Source organism: Aythya ferina (assembly GCF_964211825.1).
Source record: "Aythya ferina genome assembly, chromosome: 3".
NCBI lineage: Eukaryota > Metazoa > Chordata > Aves > Anseriformes > Anatidae > Aythya > Aythya ferina.
The window spans coordinates 88017120-88037052 of NC_140298.1; the positions used below are offsets into that span (position 1 = coordinate 88017120).

Below are 19933 nucleotides of genomic sequence, written 5' to 3' on the forward strand. Positions count from 1 at the left end.
TCTAATGTACAATGGGATAACACTGTCTAAATATGCAAACAACCTGCAGCAATAGCTCGGAGTGGTGTCACACAATCCCTGTATCTAAACAGAACCGTTGATCCCTAATTCTGTATATAAACAGATGTTGGCTTGCCAACATCACTCGCACATCAGCCAGTTTCTGAATCTTGAGTCCTTTTTCTTCATCAGCTGAGGAAATAAGTCCTCTTACAACGTTGCAAGAAGGCAACAGAATTGACTGGTTTGCTTTTCCGGAGGAGGAAACACTTTGCCATTTCAAAGTCAGACGAAAAGTACAGTCTGATATCTGGCAGGGCAGAAACCCACAGGTCTCATTTTCAAGGATCCCACTGTCTAGTTTGATTAGACATGGGTAACTCCTTTTCCCCAGTACTTGGAATTGGATTTCAATGACTATTTCTGTGATGATGATGTTTCCTTCTATCCAAATCTTTCTTACCTACCTAGGATTTTGTTCCCATTTGGAGCCACAGAACCTTGTCAATTCTGTAACTGTGTTTATGAATACTTTAAGAGAGAGAGAAGAAATTGAAAATACTTTTTTTTTTTTTCTTCTGTTGAGATCACCTGTTGACATTTAATTGATCTATATAGACATGTACTTTATTGAAATATCCTTTTATAGAATGTATTGTTTACAGCAATAAAAATGAATGAACTATAGAATCTGCCATGCAATTAAAGAAACAGTTGTTTATCCTACTACTGACTTTGCTCTAATAATTTCAAGAATGTATGGATATAATAAATACTAATCCTGTGATATTTTTATGTCAATTTTTATGTTTTTGTACAAACTCAAATGCTCAAACCTCACATTATTTACTGATAGGAATTTAGGGGGCAGTGATGTCTACCAACTGAGAAATATGAGTTGATAGTATTGTAGCTTAAAGAAAATCCATTTTTTTTGTATATTAATTTCCAAATTCAAGGGCTATGAATTTGTTTTTATTAATGGATAGATCACTTTTTTGAAGATACACATAAATTTAAGTTTTCATTGCCTGCAAGAGATAGAAGGACTTAAAGATTCACCTTAAAAAGATTGAGGTATTTGGAATTCAGATTGATCTTCTGCTTGTTTTTACCATACAAATACCAAGTTCAACTTTCCTAGGAAATATTTTCTAGTGTATTTCTAGTATAAAGAAGCCATTAGTTTGCTAGAAACAGATTTAATGGGATAGGACGTGTATTCTTAGGGTCAAATTGTACAGCTGTCCAGTACTTCCACTTGTCATAACTGAGCAAACAGGGATAAAGATTAAATTTTCTTTACGTTCACCTAATCCCAGGGCTAGTTTATTATTTGATGTTAACTGGAACAGTATCAAAAGAACAGATAGTTAAAATTCACTCTTGTCTAATTAAATACCTTTAGAACACAATATTTTTCCATTCCATTACTGGCTATCATTGGAGACATAGCTCCTAGTTCACACTGTTACTTTCATCAGTATGCTTACGGTTTAATTTATAAAGCACAAAGAAGCAAAAGACCTGCATGAATTTACAGATTTACTTTTGCACTTAGTTGTTCTGATAATAATATACCTAATTTTTTATTTTTCTTTAGTAGACTTTCTGGGATTATTAATATATTCATTTTAATGTGGACATAAGTCTTTTGCAGGCTAAAATTGAATTGGTAATTTTTAAAGTTATATTGTCAATTTAAATCTAGTTGTCATAACAACAAATAAATAAATGAATACAATTTTCAATAGCAGGATAAATAAGAGTAGAATATTAATCAGTATACTCCATTTATTTCTAAATGAAGTATTTCACCTGCATTTTTATTCAATTTTATTTTACCAGCTTTATCAATTCCTTCAATGAGTTCAGCAAAAATCTTATGCTATTCCTAATTATTGGCATATCTCTGCATCTATTTTACAGATGGAACTCATCTTTCAAAAGTTCTGGAATAACATGTATAATTTAACTAATTTAGCAATAGTTCCAATACTAACTTTAGCATAGCCCAAATACATTTTGTTCTCTTACATCTTTTTTTTAACATGGCATCCCATTCAGTTTTCTGACTGTTGCTTTTGATTACTATTTCAGTGCCATGCATGATACATTAAGATACATAAATTGAGTGAACGGTAGCTGTATCTTAGTGTAAATGTCCTAAGTTTGTTCATATGTTTTTACTGGTATTCCTACAAGTCTTTGATTACGTGCAGAATTTAAAAGGCTTCTACAGATGTGAAAATTATTTTTATCCAGGGGGACATGATATAATGATTATATTTTTTCCTGATATGGCAGATATTTTACTACTAGATATTACTAAATCAGTAAAATATGGTTCAAAATGAATAAACTTTACAGATATTCATCCTGCAAAAAGAGTCACCCAACCATTATATTTGTGACACAATAAAGTGATGGTCCCCTTGACCCTAGCTGGAGAGCGGGGTGGCCCGGAGCTGTCCTTCAGCACCAGCCCACTCCCCGTGAAGGACGAAGTGCTCTCATTTTTCTGTCAGAACTTTCACACTCGAGACAGATCCTATCTGTACTACACAAGGTGAAATGCAGACTGTGGTTGCATGCCAGCAATCAGAGTTGTGGAGAGAGGCAGTGCTTTCAGTTTTGCTAGCTGCCACTACCTGCGAATTGTACTTCACTTCTGTGGGAATGAAGACTGAACTATTTAGATAAAGAAAATTATTCGAGCAGCATGAGTTGCAAGCTGACAGAAAAAATAATATAGTAAATTCTATAAAATGAACACAGGGTAAGGACAGTGTGAATTACATTTGCTTGTATTAAACTATAGCATGCATAACTATATAAAACTGAAACTAATCCAATTGCATGTATTAAATCACTGTATATTTTTCCTCATACAGATATCTAATACATATATTCAAAATGAATAAAAACATACACAAAAAAAAAAAAAAAAAAAAAACAACAACAACAACAAAAAAACACACAGATTGAGAAAATTAGTATACAGGTAAACACTTTAGTTCTCAGTAACTATATGAACTATCTACCAATAGCACATATTGCCTGAAAAAGAAAGATAGTAAGACAAGAAGCCAGAACAAACTTTGCCCATAAACTCACCTATATAAAATCTGGATGTATATCCTTTCAGGGAAAAAAAAAAACACTTTAATGATCAGCCATTGCTAAAATCACAGTATTCATTATCTTCATTATTTTAAACTCACTAATGACTTACAAAAATACTTTTTAGGTGTTTATTTTCTTAATCATTATTACTTCATCCATATTTCCAATAATGCAAGTCACAAGTAAACAAGTAATCCCCTGTATTTCTTGCAGTACAGATGATATTTTAATGTAAGTTCTTTCTAAAGAATTGCTGTAACTTAAATCTTTAGACAGAATTCCTGGCCTTCACCAGCATGAGCTAGTAAGCTTTCTTTCTCTTCTGCTGAATGCAGAATCACGTAGTAATTCATAGCCTCTATGGCACCCTTTTGCAATGAGGTAACTCATGAATACTAATAACCTCCTAAACATATAATAGTTACGGACCAAAGAGAAGATGAGCACTCCTTTAATAATGAGAAACATTACATTTCTAAAAATAATCGACATCTTGCTATTAGTATTATATGATATATAATTAATAAATCCAAACTCAAAGCACCTATCCACAAATTGCTCTGTCAGTCTTAGAATAGATAGCCTTATTTACCTATGATAAATAACATTGCTGTAAGATTAATTATTATGCAATTTATGGTATTTCATAAATTAATTCAGACATGGAGCTTTACAAACCAAACGACAAACACATAACCCATATTAAAATTTAGTAAGTCAAGAGACTTTTTTAGACCACAAAGAAGTTGATTCAATGAAATAATCATTGTGTACAGTCTGTACCTACTGCAACTACATATTGATCTAACATGCACATTGATCATATATTATATCCATAAAATAGCTATTAGAATCAGAAAGAATTTTCTTCTGTAAAATCACTACATTAGAGTTGTTATAGTGTATAGTGTATAGTTACAGTTGTATAGTGTATATACGGTGTATATATACGTATTTAGTGTACATACGCATATATACACCGTATATAGTGTATATCTGTTCAGGACAATATTCTTATTTTTTCAAAAAGACTTCCCAGTGACTCAGATACTTCCACTGGAATTACAAAGTCTCAGCCCATTGTGTACAATGTGTAAACTCTCACTGAGATAAGGGCTGGGAAAAAAAATTCTTTACAGACTTCTTTGGGAGTTTAACTGATTCACATCTTTCTTTTGAAGATTAGGAAATTTCCATGTTGGAATGTAGTATCAGAATTTGCTTTCTGAAAATGCCTGAGTAACACACTGACCAGTGAACTGTGCAAGTTTCACAGCTCTCAAAGATCTCATAAAGTCACAAGATCTCACAAGATTTACAAGTTTTAAACTTGTAAAACTAACATTTCTCCATGAAATGAATGAATAATAATTCCATGAGTAATCCTTAACATTACAAACACTTCAATAAGTTAATTTATACTCTCTGAAGCAAGCACAGAGATTGTCTCTGCATGCAGGAACCTGTGTGTTTGTGTGCATAGCCATGGCACTATCAGCGTGAAGCCAGCTAATCACATGAATCATAAAATGAAACCAACACAAAAGCAGTTAGCAGGGACAATACTCCAAGTTAAGTATTGCTGTTACTACTGATGTGGACAGGCTAATGGAATCAAAGGACTTCGTTAGCTGGGGTTAGCTTTGTTAACCCAAACTTGACAGCAGATAGATGGGTATATTTTAGGGTCAAAAATATGAAATATAGCAAGCATGTAGATGTTAAATCTTTATCAAGAAATTAGGTATTGGCGTGTGCAGGTATGACAAAAATGTGGAGTTTTTTACACTCACCACTAAATTGAGAAAACTTCCTTCAGTAGGAAGAAAAACTGGTGCATTCATCCTTTTTTCTTTGTACAGCATTCAGCATATTATTCTCCCTGTCACATCATGTTGTATTGCTTTTTCCCCACAAATGCATGAGGTACTACCGTACCTGTGATCTTACTGCTTGTCATGTAAAAAGGCTAAATCATTGATATGAATCATTCACTGGTCATTTACAGAAGTACATGGTAGCAACAGGTAACAGGCACAAAGAAGGGAATGAATGGAGGAGGAAAATCTAAAAGGCTAAATGATACAGTGGAAGGACAGGAATAACAAAGAAAATATAGAAAATACGTTAAAAAGAAAATGAGACAGAGATAGACCAGGTGAGAGCTACTCTGAAGTATAGGAAAAACTATTTTACTAAATTTCTTCATTCTAAAAATAACATGTACTGCCTGTTAAAAACGCTACAGCACAATGTTCTCATAATAAAAGTTTGTGCACTATATTTTATCTGAATCAACTGCAATAACTAAATGAAAAACTAATTAAAACTATTTTTCTCTCTTTTTCAAATCATGAAGAAAGGCTGTTGGTAACAACAGTTTCTTTGAAAGAGGAAGCATAATTTGATAATTAAAAATGCACAAGCAGTGCTTCATAGTAGATTTTTCATGTGCAGATGTTCTGAAGGGATTAAAGACTCCATCTTCCTCCCTCTCGGACAGAGGTATAAAGCAGTTCATAATGACGGATGTAAAAAACAAATCATTATCTTTAGATAATGAATAATTAGAACATTAATTACTCTGGCTTCACCTTGGTCTTGTACACAAACGACCTCAGAATCAGACAATTTCATCTGTAATACACTTTTGGGGGGTAAAAACGATGCATAATTATATTTTTAAACAGCTTAGCTTAACTGTTTTCACATATCTTGCCTCTGCATTAACTGTTTGGAGGATATTGCCCTCTATTTTCCTCCATAAAAGTAAGAGTTGTGACAAGTTAAACCAGTGTGCTTGCACCAAGAGAGATCACCTAAGAAGCAATATTAATTAATTGCTGTTCATTTTTTTTCTCTAATGAAACTGAAAAGTGCATTAGTTAATAAAACAGTTTAGGTGCTGGTTTTTGAGCTGCAATTATTCATGGAAACAAAACAAGATTCCTAATTTATGTCTGTTATTGTGGTAGATCCTTGCACTATGGAGATTTTTGATTAAAAACGCTGGTCAGTTACACTGTTAGAGGTTTGGATGTTAGTGACATCTGTAAAGAAAGTTTGTCAAACAACAGAAAATTTCCACTTCTGCTTAATGCTCAAGGTTGATTTTTATCTTCTTTTCTATGTTCCAGACCATGACAGACCATCTAGACCTTTTGAAGGAGCTAAGAAAAACACACAAGTATTGTTCTGTAACATAATAAGCAAGTAAATAAATTCACTCCACTTTGAAAAGTACTTATGGCTGGTGCTTGACTGAAAGATGTTAATCCTTTTATCAGGCACAAACTGTCTTCTGTTCCTTTGAGTATCTGTATAAATTTGGTGAAACAACATTTTAAAGTCATAAGTGTCATGTTAAGAGACTTGGAAGAGATCACCAGTGAAAATACCAAAAGACTTTCTATCACATCATGGTGTTGCACTCATCCACAACTGCTATTGCTAGTTAGATTGCACATTTCCTAAATATTACTACTTCACTTGCAGGCTAGAAGCAGAAAGTCAGTATTTTACAGGAATTTTCCTTCTCTTAACTACTCTGGATCTGGGAAATTGAGGAAGGCTGTATCTTCTGTGCTGGTGATCAGGCAAAACTCAAGATAAAGTCATATGACTGGAGTGCAACACAAGTGAAATGGACAACCATCTCTGTAAGGAAAGAGACTAACTCACAATGAGGATGAAGAAGGAGAATAAGAACTCTTGGGGAATCTATTCTTCCGACAGGAATCCATTCTTCCAACAGCTCTTTCTGAAGGCAAAAACGTTTCCTAAAAATCCCTGAGACTGAGCGTGAGCCTTTCCAACATACCATCACCAATATTTATCATATTACAATCATCTCATGAGATGGTCAGAATATCTTTTATATCAACAAAACACTCACTGTTCCCTCACTTTTGCAGAGGAAGCAGACTACTTTTTTCACGTGTCATTCACCATGTTCTGCAACTGTGACTTAGCAATCTTATAGAACTTCAATCTTTCACTGTGTAACTGGGTTAAGCAAAGAATTTTAAAGAAGCACCTGTGTTTTTTGGTCCAAATTTTCCACATGATGTGGGGATTGAATCCACAGCACCAAACAAAAATAAACTCAGATGCAAGAGGCAGCATATGATCACTAACGAAGATGTTAGAAGAGATTCGTCCATCATCACATCAAAGCTCTAAACCAGCAACCTGAAGAAATTCATTTGCCAGAGCAGTAATTATCTATCTGAGCCAGAAGACCATCCTTTCTCTTCCTGCCACCACCCCACACCCCAATCCTCTAAAAGTGTTCTAGCTTCTGTAGTAAAGAGTTTTAAATAAGACCGACTTCTTTGTGCACAGTCTTCATTTATCCCTGGGACAGGCCCATACCATGTGCTGACTGAGGTGATTTCAGCAGAGAAAAATGTGAGACTAATTCAGTGAGTATACCTACAGGTTTACAGAGACAGGTTCAGTCCCAGCATTCCTACTTTTCAGCACTTAGCTTTGCACTCATCATATTCTTTTTGTATATTTTGTGAAAGTTTTCTTTAGTAATCATGCATTATATTACATAGATCTGATTTTACTGACTTATGGCATTAAAAAAGTCATATATAAGCAGTAAAACTGACAGAATATTTTATTCATATATGCAAGCAACAATCCCTCTATTTTCAGTCACCTTCTCCTGTTTTATTAAAATATGCCCATCAGTTTAAAAGCCATATATATTTTTTTCCACTTTCCATTTTAAGCTACATTTTTACATCAGGTGAATTTTTATAAGACTTATTTTATTCTAAGATATCACAAATTGAAGAGCTGTATAAGTTTTCGGTTTTTGTTTTCAGTTTAAGTTTTGTAAGTGGAGCAGTTTGGGTGATTTTAAATTTATTATGACAGCTCTTCAAGCCAATTTGATGGTCATTCTTCTACTTCTGGTCAATACCAGTTTCAGTCAGTGCATTGACTGCTTAGACAGCCAAACTTTGTTAGAATTGTAATTTTTTTTACTTTTGACATCTGAGTAATTTTTACTGATGAACTTAAACTTACCTTCACCGTTTGGGCTGAACTTTGATACTTTATTATGTTTGAGTTTCATAAGTTATGTTACAAGTTATGCACCAAGTGCAAGGTCCTGCATCGTCCTGCATCTGGGCCAGGGCAATCCCAAGCACAAAAGACATGCTGGACAGAGAATGGACTGAGAACAGCCCTGAGGAGATGGACCTGGGGATGGTGGTTGATGAGAAGTTTCAACATGAGCTGGCAATGTGCTCCTGCAGCTCAGAAAGCCAGCTGTACCCTAGGTTCAATCAAAAGAAGGATGGACAGCAGGTTGAAGGAAGTTAATTATCTCCCTCTGCTCTGCTCTCATGAGAATCCACCTGGAGTGCTATGTTCAGCGCTGGAGCTCCCAGCACAAGAAAGGCATGGGAGTATGCGAACAAGTCCAGAGGAGGGCAACAGAGATTATCAAGGTGCTGGAGCACCTCTCCTATGAAGACAGGCTGAGGGAGTTAGGGTTCTTCAGCCTGGATAAGAGGAGGCTCTGGGGAGACATTATAGTGGCCTTCCAGTACCTAAAGAAGGCCTACAGGAAAGATGGGGATGGACTCTTTCTCGCGGAGTGTAGTGATAGAACAAGGAGTAATGGCTTAAAACTAAAAAAAAAAAAAGGTAGATTTTGATTAGATATTAGGAAGAAATTCTTTATTCTGGGGATGGTACAGGCACTGGCACAGGTTGCCCAGAGAAGCTGTGGGTGCCCCATCCCTGGAAGCGTTCAAGGCTAGCTGGGATGGGGCTTTGAGCAACCTGGTCTGGTGGAAGGTGTCCTTGCCCATGGCAGGGGGATTGCAATTAGATGATTTTAAGAACCCTTCCAATCCAAACAATTCTATGATTCTATGGTTTAGAGGCACAGAGACTAACCAAAAAATCATAGACTAATGTAAAAGATCAGCCTACAAACAAATTACTATATATTCTGTTCCTATACTTGTTCAACAGGAAACAGCCCATATAATCACTTTCCTGAGGAAACACTCTAGATAAAGAGACATGAAGTAACACAAGGACCAGAAGTGCTGTGTAAACAAACTAGCTTTGGAGTGAGAAGCCTCAGAGCTGCACTTAGTGGCATTCTGCCCAACCTCACAAGTCCTGCAAGGCAGAGCTCCTGGGCTCTGTATAGGAAGTTCCTGAGACGAAATAGCATGCTGGGATAAATCTGTTGTATATGAATAGCTGGGAATGCATGATGTGATTATACCAGGCACTCTAAAACGGCAGTGAGCCTGCAAAATATAGAGAAATACTTTCAGATACTATGGCAGTGAGTATCCAGAAGCAAGGTTATGTCCAGAATAGGCAGTGTTACAGCACTCTGGTGCCAGGGTTGGTGGGAAAATCCCTTCCTTCTCTTCCTACTGGCTGGTTCTACATGAGTTTCATATGCTCTGTTATGGTTTAGGAAACCTGTCCCTCAGCTATATTCTCTAATGAATCTAATATGGGCTTTTATCGTTATTTTTTAACAGTTAAACCCATGGAAAGTCTTCAGTCTGTCAGCAGTGCTGGCTACATTATGGATGCTTTGGTGGACTATCCAGCTACAGGAAAGAGGATTTTCTCCATACTAAAATCAACTAATTAAACTCCCTCAGTTATTAAATATAAAACTAGAAACCACTGAAGTAACTGCACAACAAATGTTGCTTATGACATTTTATAAAAATGAGTCTTGGCCCTAAACATCTTGTTTACAGGAGAAACCTTGACTACAAAGAAACACTCATACACAGGCAAATTGTCAGGAATGTAATTAGTGTCATAAATATAGCAGTTTTCTTTTGGTCTTTATAACAGTCCTGTTTTATACCAAACTAGAATTCCATTATTGTTTTAGTCATGCTGTACAAAAGCTGAAACAGTCCAATATCTTGGTTCTAATACTGACTTTAACATTGAATACAGTTTGTTTTTATAAATTACAAATAAGTAATTGTTGAAAAATAATTGGGAAATCAAAGTAGGTGAGTATTGCCATGTGCTCAGTTAGCTTGCTAATACTACAAGAGTCTAATTCCTGAAGTTAATGGGAAAGTGCTTGACAGATCAATGCAAGTGCTTAATGCAAAGGCCAGCCAGCCAGAATAAAACTTGCAAACAAGTGTTTAACATCCTGATTCAGTAAAACACCAGACTTGTGCTTGAATGGCTCTCTTTCCAGCAAATCATGTCACAGGACAGGCTATATAGTTCACTGAAAGTAGAATTCACTAACCACAGCTCTTCATTAGTGGTGGGAGTGCTCATTCCTACTCCACCGAATCTTCTTGCACATGCAGTCTTTATCTAACTATCCTTCCCTTTCCTGTGTCACTCACTGCTGCTTGATAATATTGTGCCACAGAAAAAGCTTTTAATCATGTCCCCACTTATTCTCCTCTCCCCACACATAGCTGAGCTTGCAGACATAACACTTTTCAAAGGCTCAATTCTCAGAAAATTCCAACCCTCAAATACCCTACTTAGTCCAAACGTCAACACCATATCTCTGGGTCACACACAGTATAACACTGGATTTCTTTTTCAAGTTAGCTAAGTAGAAGAGATGAATTAAACTACAGTAAAGTCCCTCTTAAATTACATGCATTTTAGTTTGGGGGAACATCCAAAAAAATGACTGAGAGAAGTTTCCAGGCAAAGTTTCCAAAGAAGAATTAAGATCATCCATAGTTTTTTTTTTGTTTTTTTTTTTCTTGAAGGTAAAGTGGTTTAAGGTAATTCTGTCTTACACTTAGACAAAATCCTCCCATCAGACTAAGGTGAAAAAAAATGGGCCACAGGAGGTTCTAGGAAAATAAAGTAATTCAGTATTCTCATTAATAGGCAATAGGGAGCACTGTACATTGTCCTCACTAGCAGGAGGGACATTTCAGGAGAGGCCAACAAAAGAAACAAGTAATTTTTTTTTCTGGCTTTAAAGAATTTGGTTCCACTCAACATATTATTACGTGAGAAATTACACAGGATAAACAACTTTGGCCTCTGGAAGCCATCTATCTAATACTAGAGACAACAGTATAATAATAGACAATAGTATAATAAAAGGTAGTTGCTACGTGTCGAAGTTAGAAAATAGATCTTTACTCCCTAGGAAGTTGAGGCACTTTATACATTCACAAATATTATGTAGCTTTTTGGTTACAGTTTACTGAACTCAAATCCTAAGAGTTAATCTTGTACGATAAAGTGTGAAGCTTGAAAGTTGACTCTGAACTTCAATAGCTATGAAAATCAGTCTTATTTACTTACTCAAATTAGAAGAAAGAATCACTTAATTCTGATCATTGTTTCATTACTTGTACATTAAAGCACAAAACAAATACTGCACTATAAATATACAAATTAATAGTAGTCAGTGCAATTCAGCTGTAATATCTCATAATATCTCCTACAAAGAAGAGACAGTGTTTTGCACTATTAATACCAGAATATCCACTTTTATACAGAACATTAGTAGTGAGAACTAGAAACATCACAAATATCCAGTTTGGCCTGCTATGCCCTTACTCTGATCTCTCACATGCTAAACTACACTATTGGATATTTCACTGCAAATTTATTCAGCTCAATCCTTCCTTATTTATATAAAGTGAACTTGCCCTGACACAGTTTTGTGTAAGGAACAAGGGATCAAACATATGCAAGGTGCAAAAAAATCTGTGACATTCAACACATTTTCAGAGTTCTCAGATTGTGAAAATTTCAGAAAATTTAGATCGAGTGTGGAAAAGCAAATAACCCATACAAAGCCAATTTAAAACTGCCTGTTGTTCCTATTTTCCAGGTGATTTCCTTTTACTAATGAATGTACAGCAGTGTTCTGTTGTTGCCTCTACTAGCTCTGTCTGTAATATCTGTAATAATAATTAAAAGATTTTACATTTCCCTTTTTTTTTTTTCCTATATGAGTGAAGAATCTTAAGTACATTCTGTACACTGTAGCATAAACTCAATATACAGATTTGAATTACTTCTGTAATTAACATGAAATGAATCAGTCTCCATTTCGACACAGGCCTCATCTCATCAACTGAAATGCATTAAATGCCTTTGGTGTATTATGCTTTCCTTGACTGTCATGACACGAAGTTAAACATAGCTGAGCTGGCTGTGCGGTGCAGTACTTCTGCATATCAAGTGAGTTACTGAGCTAACAAGAGGATGGGGAAAGGACTGAACTGCTTGTTGCACAGGTTCACATCACATACATTTATGATGGCAACAGGTAGCACTACTGGGAAAGCTAAAAGGAGGTCAAATGGCTCTTCAAACTCTCTCTACTCCATTTTCCCTCATCACCATAAATTGTGCTAAATTAGTTCCACATACTGTGTGGGTGGATGGAAAACCAACAGGAGAAAATCTATTTCCCGTCTAGGGAGTGCTACATCTAGCTACATCTCTTTGAGATATCTTCTGCAGATCAACACTGCTGATGGTCCTCAATGAGACAGCAAATCTCCAGTTACTTTATCTGGCTCTACACTACACTAACGACTGAGCATTTTGTGTAAGAGAACTGCATAATAAGCAGTCTGAAATGAAACTGAACAAAAAGAAACATCTACACGTACAAATGTTACTACATAAGAGGGCAATACAAGCACAAAGAAGATGACTGTCAGCACTCCCTGCTTCCCAATGAACTCCAAGCATAACATCCCCAGATAGGTCTAGCTAGAAGTGGGGAAGGCAGAGGTCTTATTTGAATCACTGGGGAAAATAGTCTTTGTCTGGTTTAGAGTTTGCAAGCTTATCACCTGATGAGCTTGAAGTAACTGGCTCCATAGTAACTAAAGGACAAAAAGGTACATCATACAAGGGATCCTATCTTGTGCAAGGTGTTCTCCTGTGTTTACATAAGACTTCCACTCCAGAAATTCAAGTTTCCACGATGGTCACAGTAACTAAGATGTTAAACAGTACTGACCCATGGGGTACATCACCAGTGACTTGCCTCCAGCTGGACTTTGCGTCACAGATCACAACCTTCTGAGCATGGCATTCAGTTAGTTTTTAATCTGCCTCATTGTCCACTTACCCAGGCCGTACTTCTGTCCATAAGGATGTTTTGGAAGAATGTGCTGAAAGCCTTACTAAAGAGAAGACAAGGAACAACCATTCTTTTATCCACCAAGCCAGTCAGTTAATGAAAGAAGGCTGTCCATTTGATCAGACATGACTTTCCCTTCATAAATTAATTCTGACTATTGAAAATTAAGCTCTTGGTCTGTACATGTACACGTAGAAATGATTTCCAGGATTACTTGCTCCATCAAAAAAAAACCAACAAAAAACAAAAAAACCTGTGACATCATTGGGCATAATTTTTAACCAAGTGAGCAAAGGTCCTTCTTCGTCTGATCAAGTCTACATGGTGCTGATTAGTTGTCATGTATTTAACATGGATCCTTAATTATCAACCTTTTGCATTAAACTATAGCATACACAGGCATAAAGTATTGCTTGACTTTATTTTAAATTCATAGAGAACATGACTAATGAGAGTAAACCTGCATAAAGGAGGACTGGTAACCTGACTTCAGTCGTGAAATAAATAGAAAATCCAAATGCTACAGCAAGCCAAATTCACAGGTCAGATTCTGATTCAAGTCAAAACCCACAACACCTGATATTTGCCTGGACTTCCACTAGGGAACATGATGGTCAACCAGACTTCATAGGACAGTAACAAGAAAGAGGCTTGAAAAAATTTCATATCCAGATTCATTTATCCATGCATACCTGTTTGTTATACCATCCACCTGAAAATGCTAAACAAATTAGAAATGAAGAAGCTATTTTATATGCCTATATTTAGAACTTTCATCAATCATAATTCCCTCTTGCAATGCATTATAAGAGCTAATCAACAAGATCTCCACACTGAAGATTATCTAATGGTATTTCCATGTATGCTATGTAACAGCTTTCTGACAGGTAATTCAATTACAATTATACTGTAGGAATGAAATTAGCCATCTACCTTAAAAGGTTTAGACGCAGTCTTGTCATTGATCAACAGAGAGGAAAGATTTGCTTCCACTCTACCTATGTTACTGACTTCTTCAGCATTCCCAAGTTTTCTAATATCATTAAATTTGCATTTCCAAGTTTTGATCCAACGATCAGCTGGACCGTTATCTAACTACCCAAATAAAACACAATATTTCTGTGTTGTTTGATTCAATTTGTTTTCTCCTTACTATACAGACAGTATTTTATTCTACAGTTGATGCGCATGAAAAATAATTTAATTAGAATATAATGTAACTGAAGTTACTCATTAAAATTAAAAATTGCTGATCAAACATCAACTTTAAGCTTTAGAGCTTACATGCGTACACTTTTGAGTCACAAGATAAAGATGTATTGTAATGTTTTAGAATCTTTACTGTTTGAATAAAAATAAATAAATACATATTTATAAATATAGGATAATATAGTACACTGTCCAAAATGACAGAATTCCCAACCTGCAAAATTGAGAGAGTGAGGGTTTCATCAGTTCTTCTAGACTGATGGGGAAAAGGCGTTAGTTAGCTGTTTGAAGGATCTTTTCCTTCCTTAGAACTTGGGAGGAAAGGTCAGGAAACTGCTCATGCTGACAGAGCTGGTGGTAGAGTTGGTGGATATAAACTGCACTGTGACCTGAAACTTCAGTCATTCTGACCTTTAAGAGTAATCATATTGTACAAAACAACAGCAAAATTATTGCTTTCTTAGTGACAGCCCTAAAGACAGTACCTTGTATTTTCACATGCCTAACACCTTAATTTATAGCCCTTTTCAGAAATGCCATATGAAGGATGATGGGGTTATATTGACTAACAACATTAACTAAAACTACTGCTGTCTTAAAACAAGCCGGTGCATTTCATTCAGAAATTTGACACCACAGCTCTAAATAAAAATAATTAACCAATGCTTTTCAGCTCATGTACCAATGTTAGAGAACAGTTTAACTTCAGGTTACTAATCTGAAAGCTGGAGTAATCTCCAGTCACATTTCTCCATTTAAGATAGTTACCTCAGCTTGCTGGTGAACAGTTCTAGGATTCATTCTCCTCAACTCAACAGAGAGAGAGATGGAGACACCCTTTCCAAAGGTGCATCTGAGCTTGTTCCGAAGGTGCATCTGATCTTGCTTGCGTATTCTGAATTTAGGTATTTTTCTCCTGAGTACAAAAGGCACCTAAGGCTACTATTTGGATGACTTAGTTTAGTGAGATGGCTAAAACTGGGACACCTTGCTAGAGCTTCTATATACTTACTAGGTTCTTCACAGCCCTCATCTCCAGAAGGTATCTGGAGAAAATAACTAGGTTCATGAAATTGGCAGTTCAAAGAACTTCTTGACCTTAAACATAACATTACATACACACTTGTCATGGACACTGGGCTGACACACTTCCAGATGAAGATGATGGTGGAAATGTGTTTCAGTAAGATGGAAAATAGAGGGTTAAAAAATGTTCTTTTCCTTGCCCCTCCTGCTCAACTACCCCATATCCTCATGCTTGATATAAGTTAACATCGGGTTCCTTGGAGGCAAAAAGAAAATTTGAACTTCAAATTACTAACAAAACTTGAACTTCAAATTTCTAATTCGTTGAATTCAAAGAAACATTAATTAAGGGCAAGAATCCATTTCATTTAATTTTAGATGCCTACAAGTAAACAACCTACCTTAATTAGTTATCTAGGGTTCCTACAATAATTAAAGCTAGAAAAGGACAATTTCCCCATCTTTGACATTTATCTGAAGATGAAGAAAGCCATCCAAGATGACAGCTGTTTCCTTCCTTTTAATGATAATTCAGAGAACTTAGATGAATAATTTAATGAGTACCTAATCTTAGATGAATTCTACTGTACACATGCAGCTTTTAAGGCTGAAGTTGAACAGGATGAATCTCACTATGAAAAACTGTTTACAATATAACCAATCCTTTCCCCAAATTAACCCTCCACTTCCATGTAATTAGTAAGTTGTGCCAAGAAGTGATTAAGGACTATATGACAGAAGCTACCAGCATAGACACAGGAGGGGAGGAATTTAAGTTTGCCTCAGATCATCAGAAAAAAGCCTTTTCTTTTCTTCAGCACCCAACTTCCTTTTATTCCGACCTCACTTAATATAAAATTCCTACCATACATCATTTTTGCACATCTCCAAAGACTTTGACCTTTCCATTGCCACAATATCCAATCATCAAAAGAAACTGTAAACAACTCACATCAAAAATTTTGAACAACAGATGTTAACCTATTGGATAAAATACCTCCCAATATAGCATCAAAATGATTTTAAAATTTATGTCTTTGCATTTATTGGTTGAAATAAGCTAACTGCATTAGCCATCTCTCATTTACTTTATGGGTACTTTGGGGGAGCAAAACTACAGCAAGCTTAGATGAAAAAAATTTATTAGTATCTTATGAATCTATTAATTTCTTCTTCCTCTTTCTACTGAATGAGCTGCAATGTATATTACTACCATATATTTTATTCACTATGCAAGTACTACCAGAAGTTAAGAGAAAATTAAAGCAAGTAAGTATCAAGTGTCTCACGTCTTACGCATGGATTCTCTGGACAGTATCAGAAAGTGAAAGCGTCTGAATTCCAACTACATCTGACTTTAGGAGTTTAGAGAGAAGCCGAACTCTCCCAGCTGAAGCTCCCATTGCAAACACATGGTTTAGTACACCACCTTGGCCTATTCTGTATCCAATGTGCTCTGCTGCTCATTAAAATTAAAGAGACAGAACGAGAAAAAAGGTCTGATCGCAGGTTTCCCCCTTCCCGCCATAGGCAAGGTTACAGGTTCTTGTGGGTTAAGACCCTTTTGATATTTATGATCAGATGCTAGGAACCCAGGGAACCTTCCTGATAAAATCATCTCAACACAGAGATAGTTATGGGTAAAAATCCTATTTTGGTCAAACTGCCAAAAATACTCTAAAAAGACCTAGTTGAGGAAATTCAGTATCTAGAAAATATACGTGTTTTGGAAAAATTAAAGCCTTTGTAAGAGACTAGTAGTAAAAAGTTAGGGTACAATGAAATGTAGCATTTAAATACATTATCAGAACTTCAAACATGAGCAACTTCAAATACTTACACTAACAGTGTTCTGCTGGATTATGGATTTCATTATTAATACAGATGTATTTCACCCAACTAAAACACATGTTAATACACTTGTGAACTTTCTTTAAAAATAAAACAAGATCGAGCTAGTTCATACACAGAGCCCAATTTCTGATTTTCCCTAACATCCCTTTCCATTTTGTGAACAGATTAAAAACCCTGAAGGTGAATTTCTTGAATGGTATGTCTGTCTATAAATGTTCCAATGTACTTAATGATGCCATCCAGACTTTCATCAGACTGATTTTCTCCATTGGGATAATTTTATTTTTTTATTTTTTACAATTCCTACTTCATATCCTGACTTCTAGCACCTACAGTCATATTTTTCTGAGTACAGACATTGGTAGATGTTATCATAGACAGAAGGCCAATCCTACAGCCATTATTGCTGGTGGGAGTTTTGTCAAGTTATACGAAGACAAGATCCTGTTTGTACATTTTTTAAAAATCCCTAAACTGAGAAGTAGCTTATTATCAAGGATGAAAGGGATTTGATTATTGATAATGTATCTATTTTACAGCAGAGATATAAAGTTACTATAGAAAAACTTGTTTCAAAGCCAATAATTCATCATGCATGAAAACAGCAAAACAAAAGTAGGCAGGTATGGAGATAGACACACAGATGTAAAGAAAAACAAAGCTTTTATGTAATCAAATTCTTTATATGACAAAACTAGAAACATTTCTGCTGTAATATCATATTGGTGTATATATTACACTGATTCATAACCAGCAATGAGATAGGGTGTGTTCAAGTCCCACTTCCACAAATACATCACCTCATGGGAACTTCTGTTTTAGACACTTAAGTGCAAAAAAGTATTGTCATCTTAGGCTAGCAATGGAAGGCAGCTTATATGTACACAGACAACATTTCCCAAGTTCTTCTGTGGTCACTTACTTTCAATTATTTCTAGTTGTATTTTGGCACAAAAGAGGGGGTGTGATACAATTGAAGCTGCACTGAGAACTCACCTGATTCTGCCCCGAGGGCGTTCAGATTGCTCTGACATAAAACTTGTGCTGCTGAGGCGTGAGGCACTGCTGGTTCGGGAAATGGCTGACACATCACTGACATCACTATCTGATGATTTGGCAGAGACGTTATCACAACTTCTGTACTGATCTGTTTGTATGTTATACTAGAGATCAAGAAAAGAAAGGGTGAGGAGTCTCATCAAAATGCAGTGCATATACCGAGACAACAAATGACCTAAGTATGACAATTCTCTACAGCTGCTTTTGGATCTAACAAAATTTAATGAACTTCAGAGGAATACTTATATTAAATAATGTTTACATGTCTACTAAAGAAATCAAAAGCGGTATTTATGTAATAAGTGAGATACTTGAAATAAATTACAGCATTGGACTTTAAATAGGCTGCTGGACCTTTAGTACTCTCAAACTATAATAGTTAAATATTTATGCAGTGGATACAAGAAGCTGGCACTAGAGGTTGCTTTCAATACCTATCATAAAAGCAAAAAAGTGTATTCACTACCTCAAAATATCTATTTGTATTATGATACTTGAGCACTAGTCGTGAAGAAAGCAAACAACAAAAATAATATTCGTTCTCAAGCAGATCAGTTCCCTGATCTGGTTGCACATGTGCACAAGTGTGAGAACCAGCAGAGGACCTGGCAGGAAGAGCATGTGGAGAAGGGTAGAAATTAGTACACTGTCGTCAACACCAGAAGCTTAGGTTAGTTAAAACTGACTGCAATACCACATCTATTGCATAACACTCAAATTACCCACACCACCAGTTGGACATATATGAAAAAAAAGCTTTAGTCCTAGTAATGTCACACTTACCTAAATTGCCAGGTTACCAAAACTAAAATTCACTATCATTAGAGAGAAAGGGACCCTCAGCTGGGAAGGGACTGAAACAGTGCCATACTTTCTGGGGCATGCTATGTGAAAACTATGAACATGTGGCAACGTCAGGCAGTTTTTGACATGATGCCCTAGGGAGTTCATTTTCTGGATCTGCGCTCTGTAAACTTTTACATAAAACTTACTGCAGTTTTATGTGCAACTTATAGACTAAGCTGTGACCACTTGTGAATATCTTCAGCTGAACTAGACACTAGCTTTCAGGCAGAGCCAGTTGGCAAAATGTATGACTTAAAAAGACTGGCAAACACGAGCTCAGGTGAATATACACCTAATGCAGATGCATGTATCACCTTCAAGCCATGAAACACAGTTTCCTGATTTCCCTATCCTCTACAAGAGGCATACATTTTTTTTTTTTTGACTTATTACTCCCTACATTTGTACTCCAGTACATTTTGACAATCAGCTAACTCAGTAATGTCAGATAACCTCCCCTGAGGTTAGCACTATCCTGAGTGCTAACTTTAAGAGCATGAAAGAAGGGCTGGGAGGATGACAGGAAAAACAAAACAAAACAAAACAAAAAAAAAAAACATGACCTTGTATAGCTTTATCCCTTTCTTTCTTACAGATTCCCTGATGGAAGAGCACAGGCTACTTGTTAATTGCAACATCAGCTGAAATGGTTTGTTCTGTTCCTAGTTAACTTTTTTTTTTTTTTTTTGACATATA

General features: G+C 35.8%; 1 protein-coding gene across 38 annotated transcripts in view; it reads right to left on the reverse strand.

Moving 5' to 3' along the window:
• RIMS1 (regulating synaptic membrane exocytosis 1) overlaps positions 1-19933 on the reverse strand; it is a 312275-nt gene that overhangs the window by 47711 nt on the left and 244631 nt on the right. For 28 of the 38 annotated variants that reach the window (XM_084514967.1, XM_084514968.1, XM_084514959.1 and 25 more), the window contains one exon: positions 18329-18495. The exons of the other annotated variants lie outside the window; for them this stretch is intronic. In XM_084514967.1, the coding sequence (XP_084371093.1) occupies positions 18329-18495 (167 nt within the window). The remainder of the gene's footprint in view (positions 1-18328; positions 18496-19933) is intronic. 38 annotated transcript variants of the gene reach the window in all.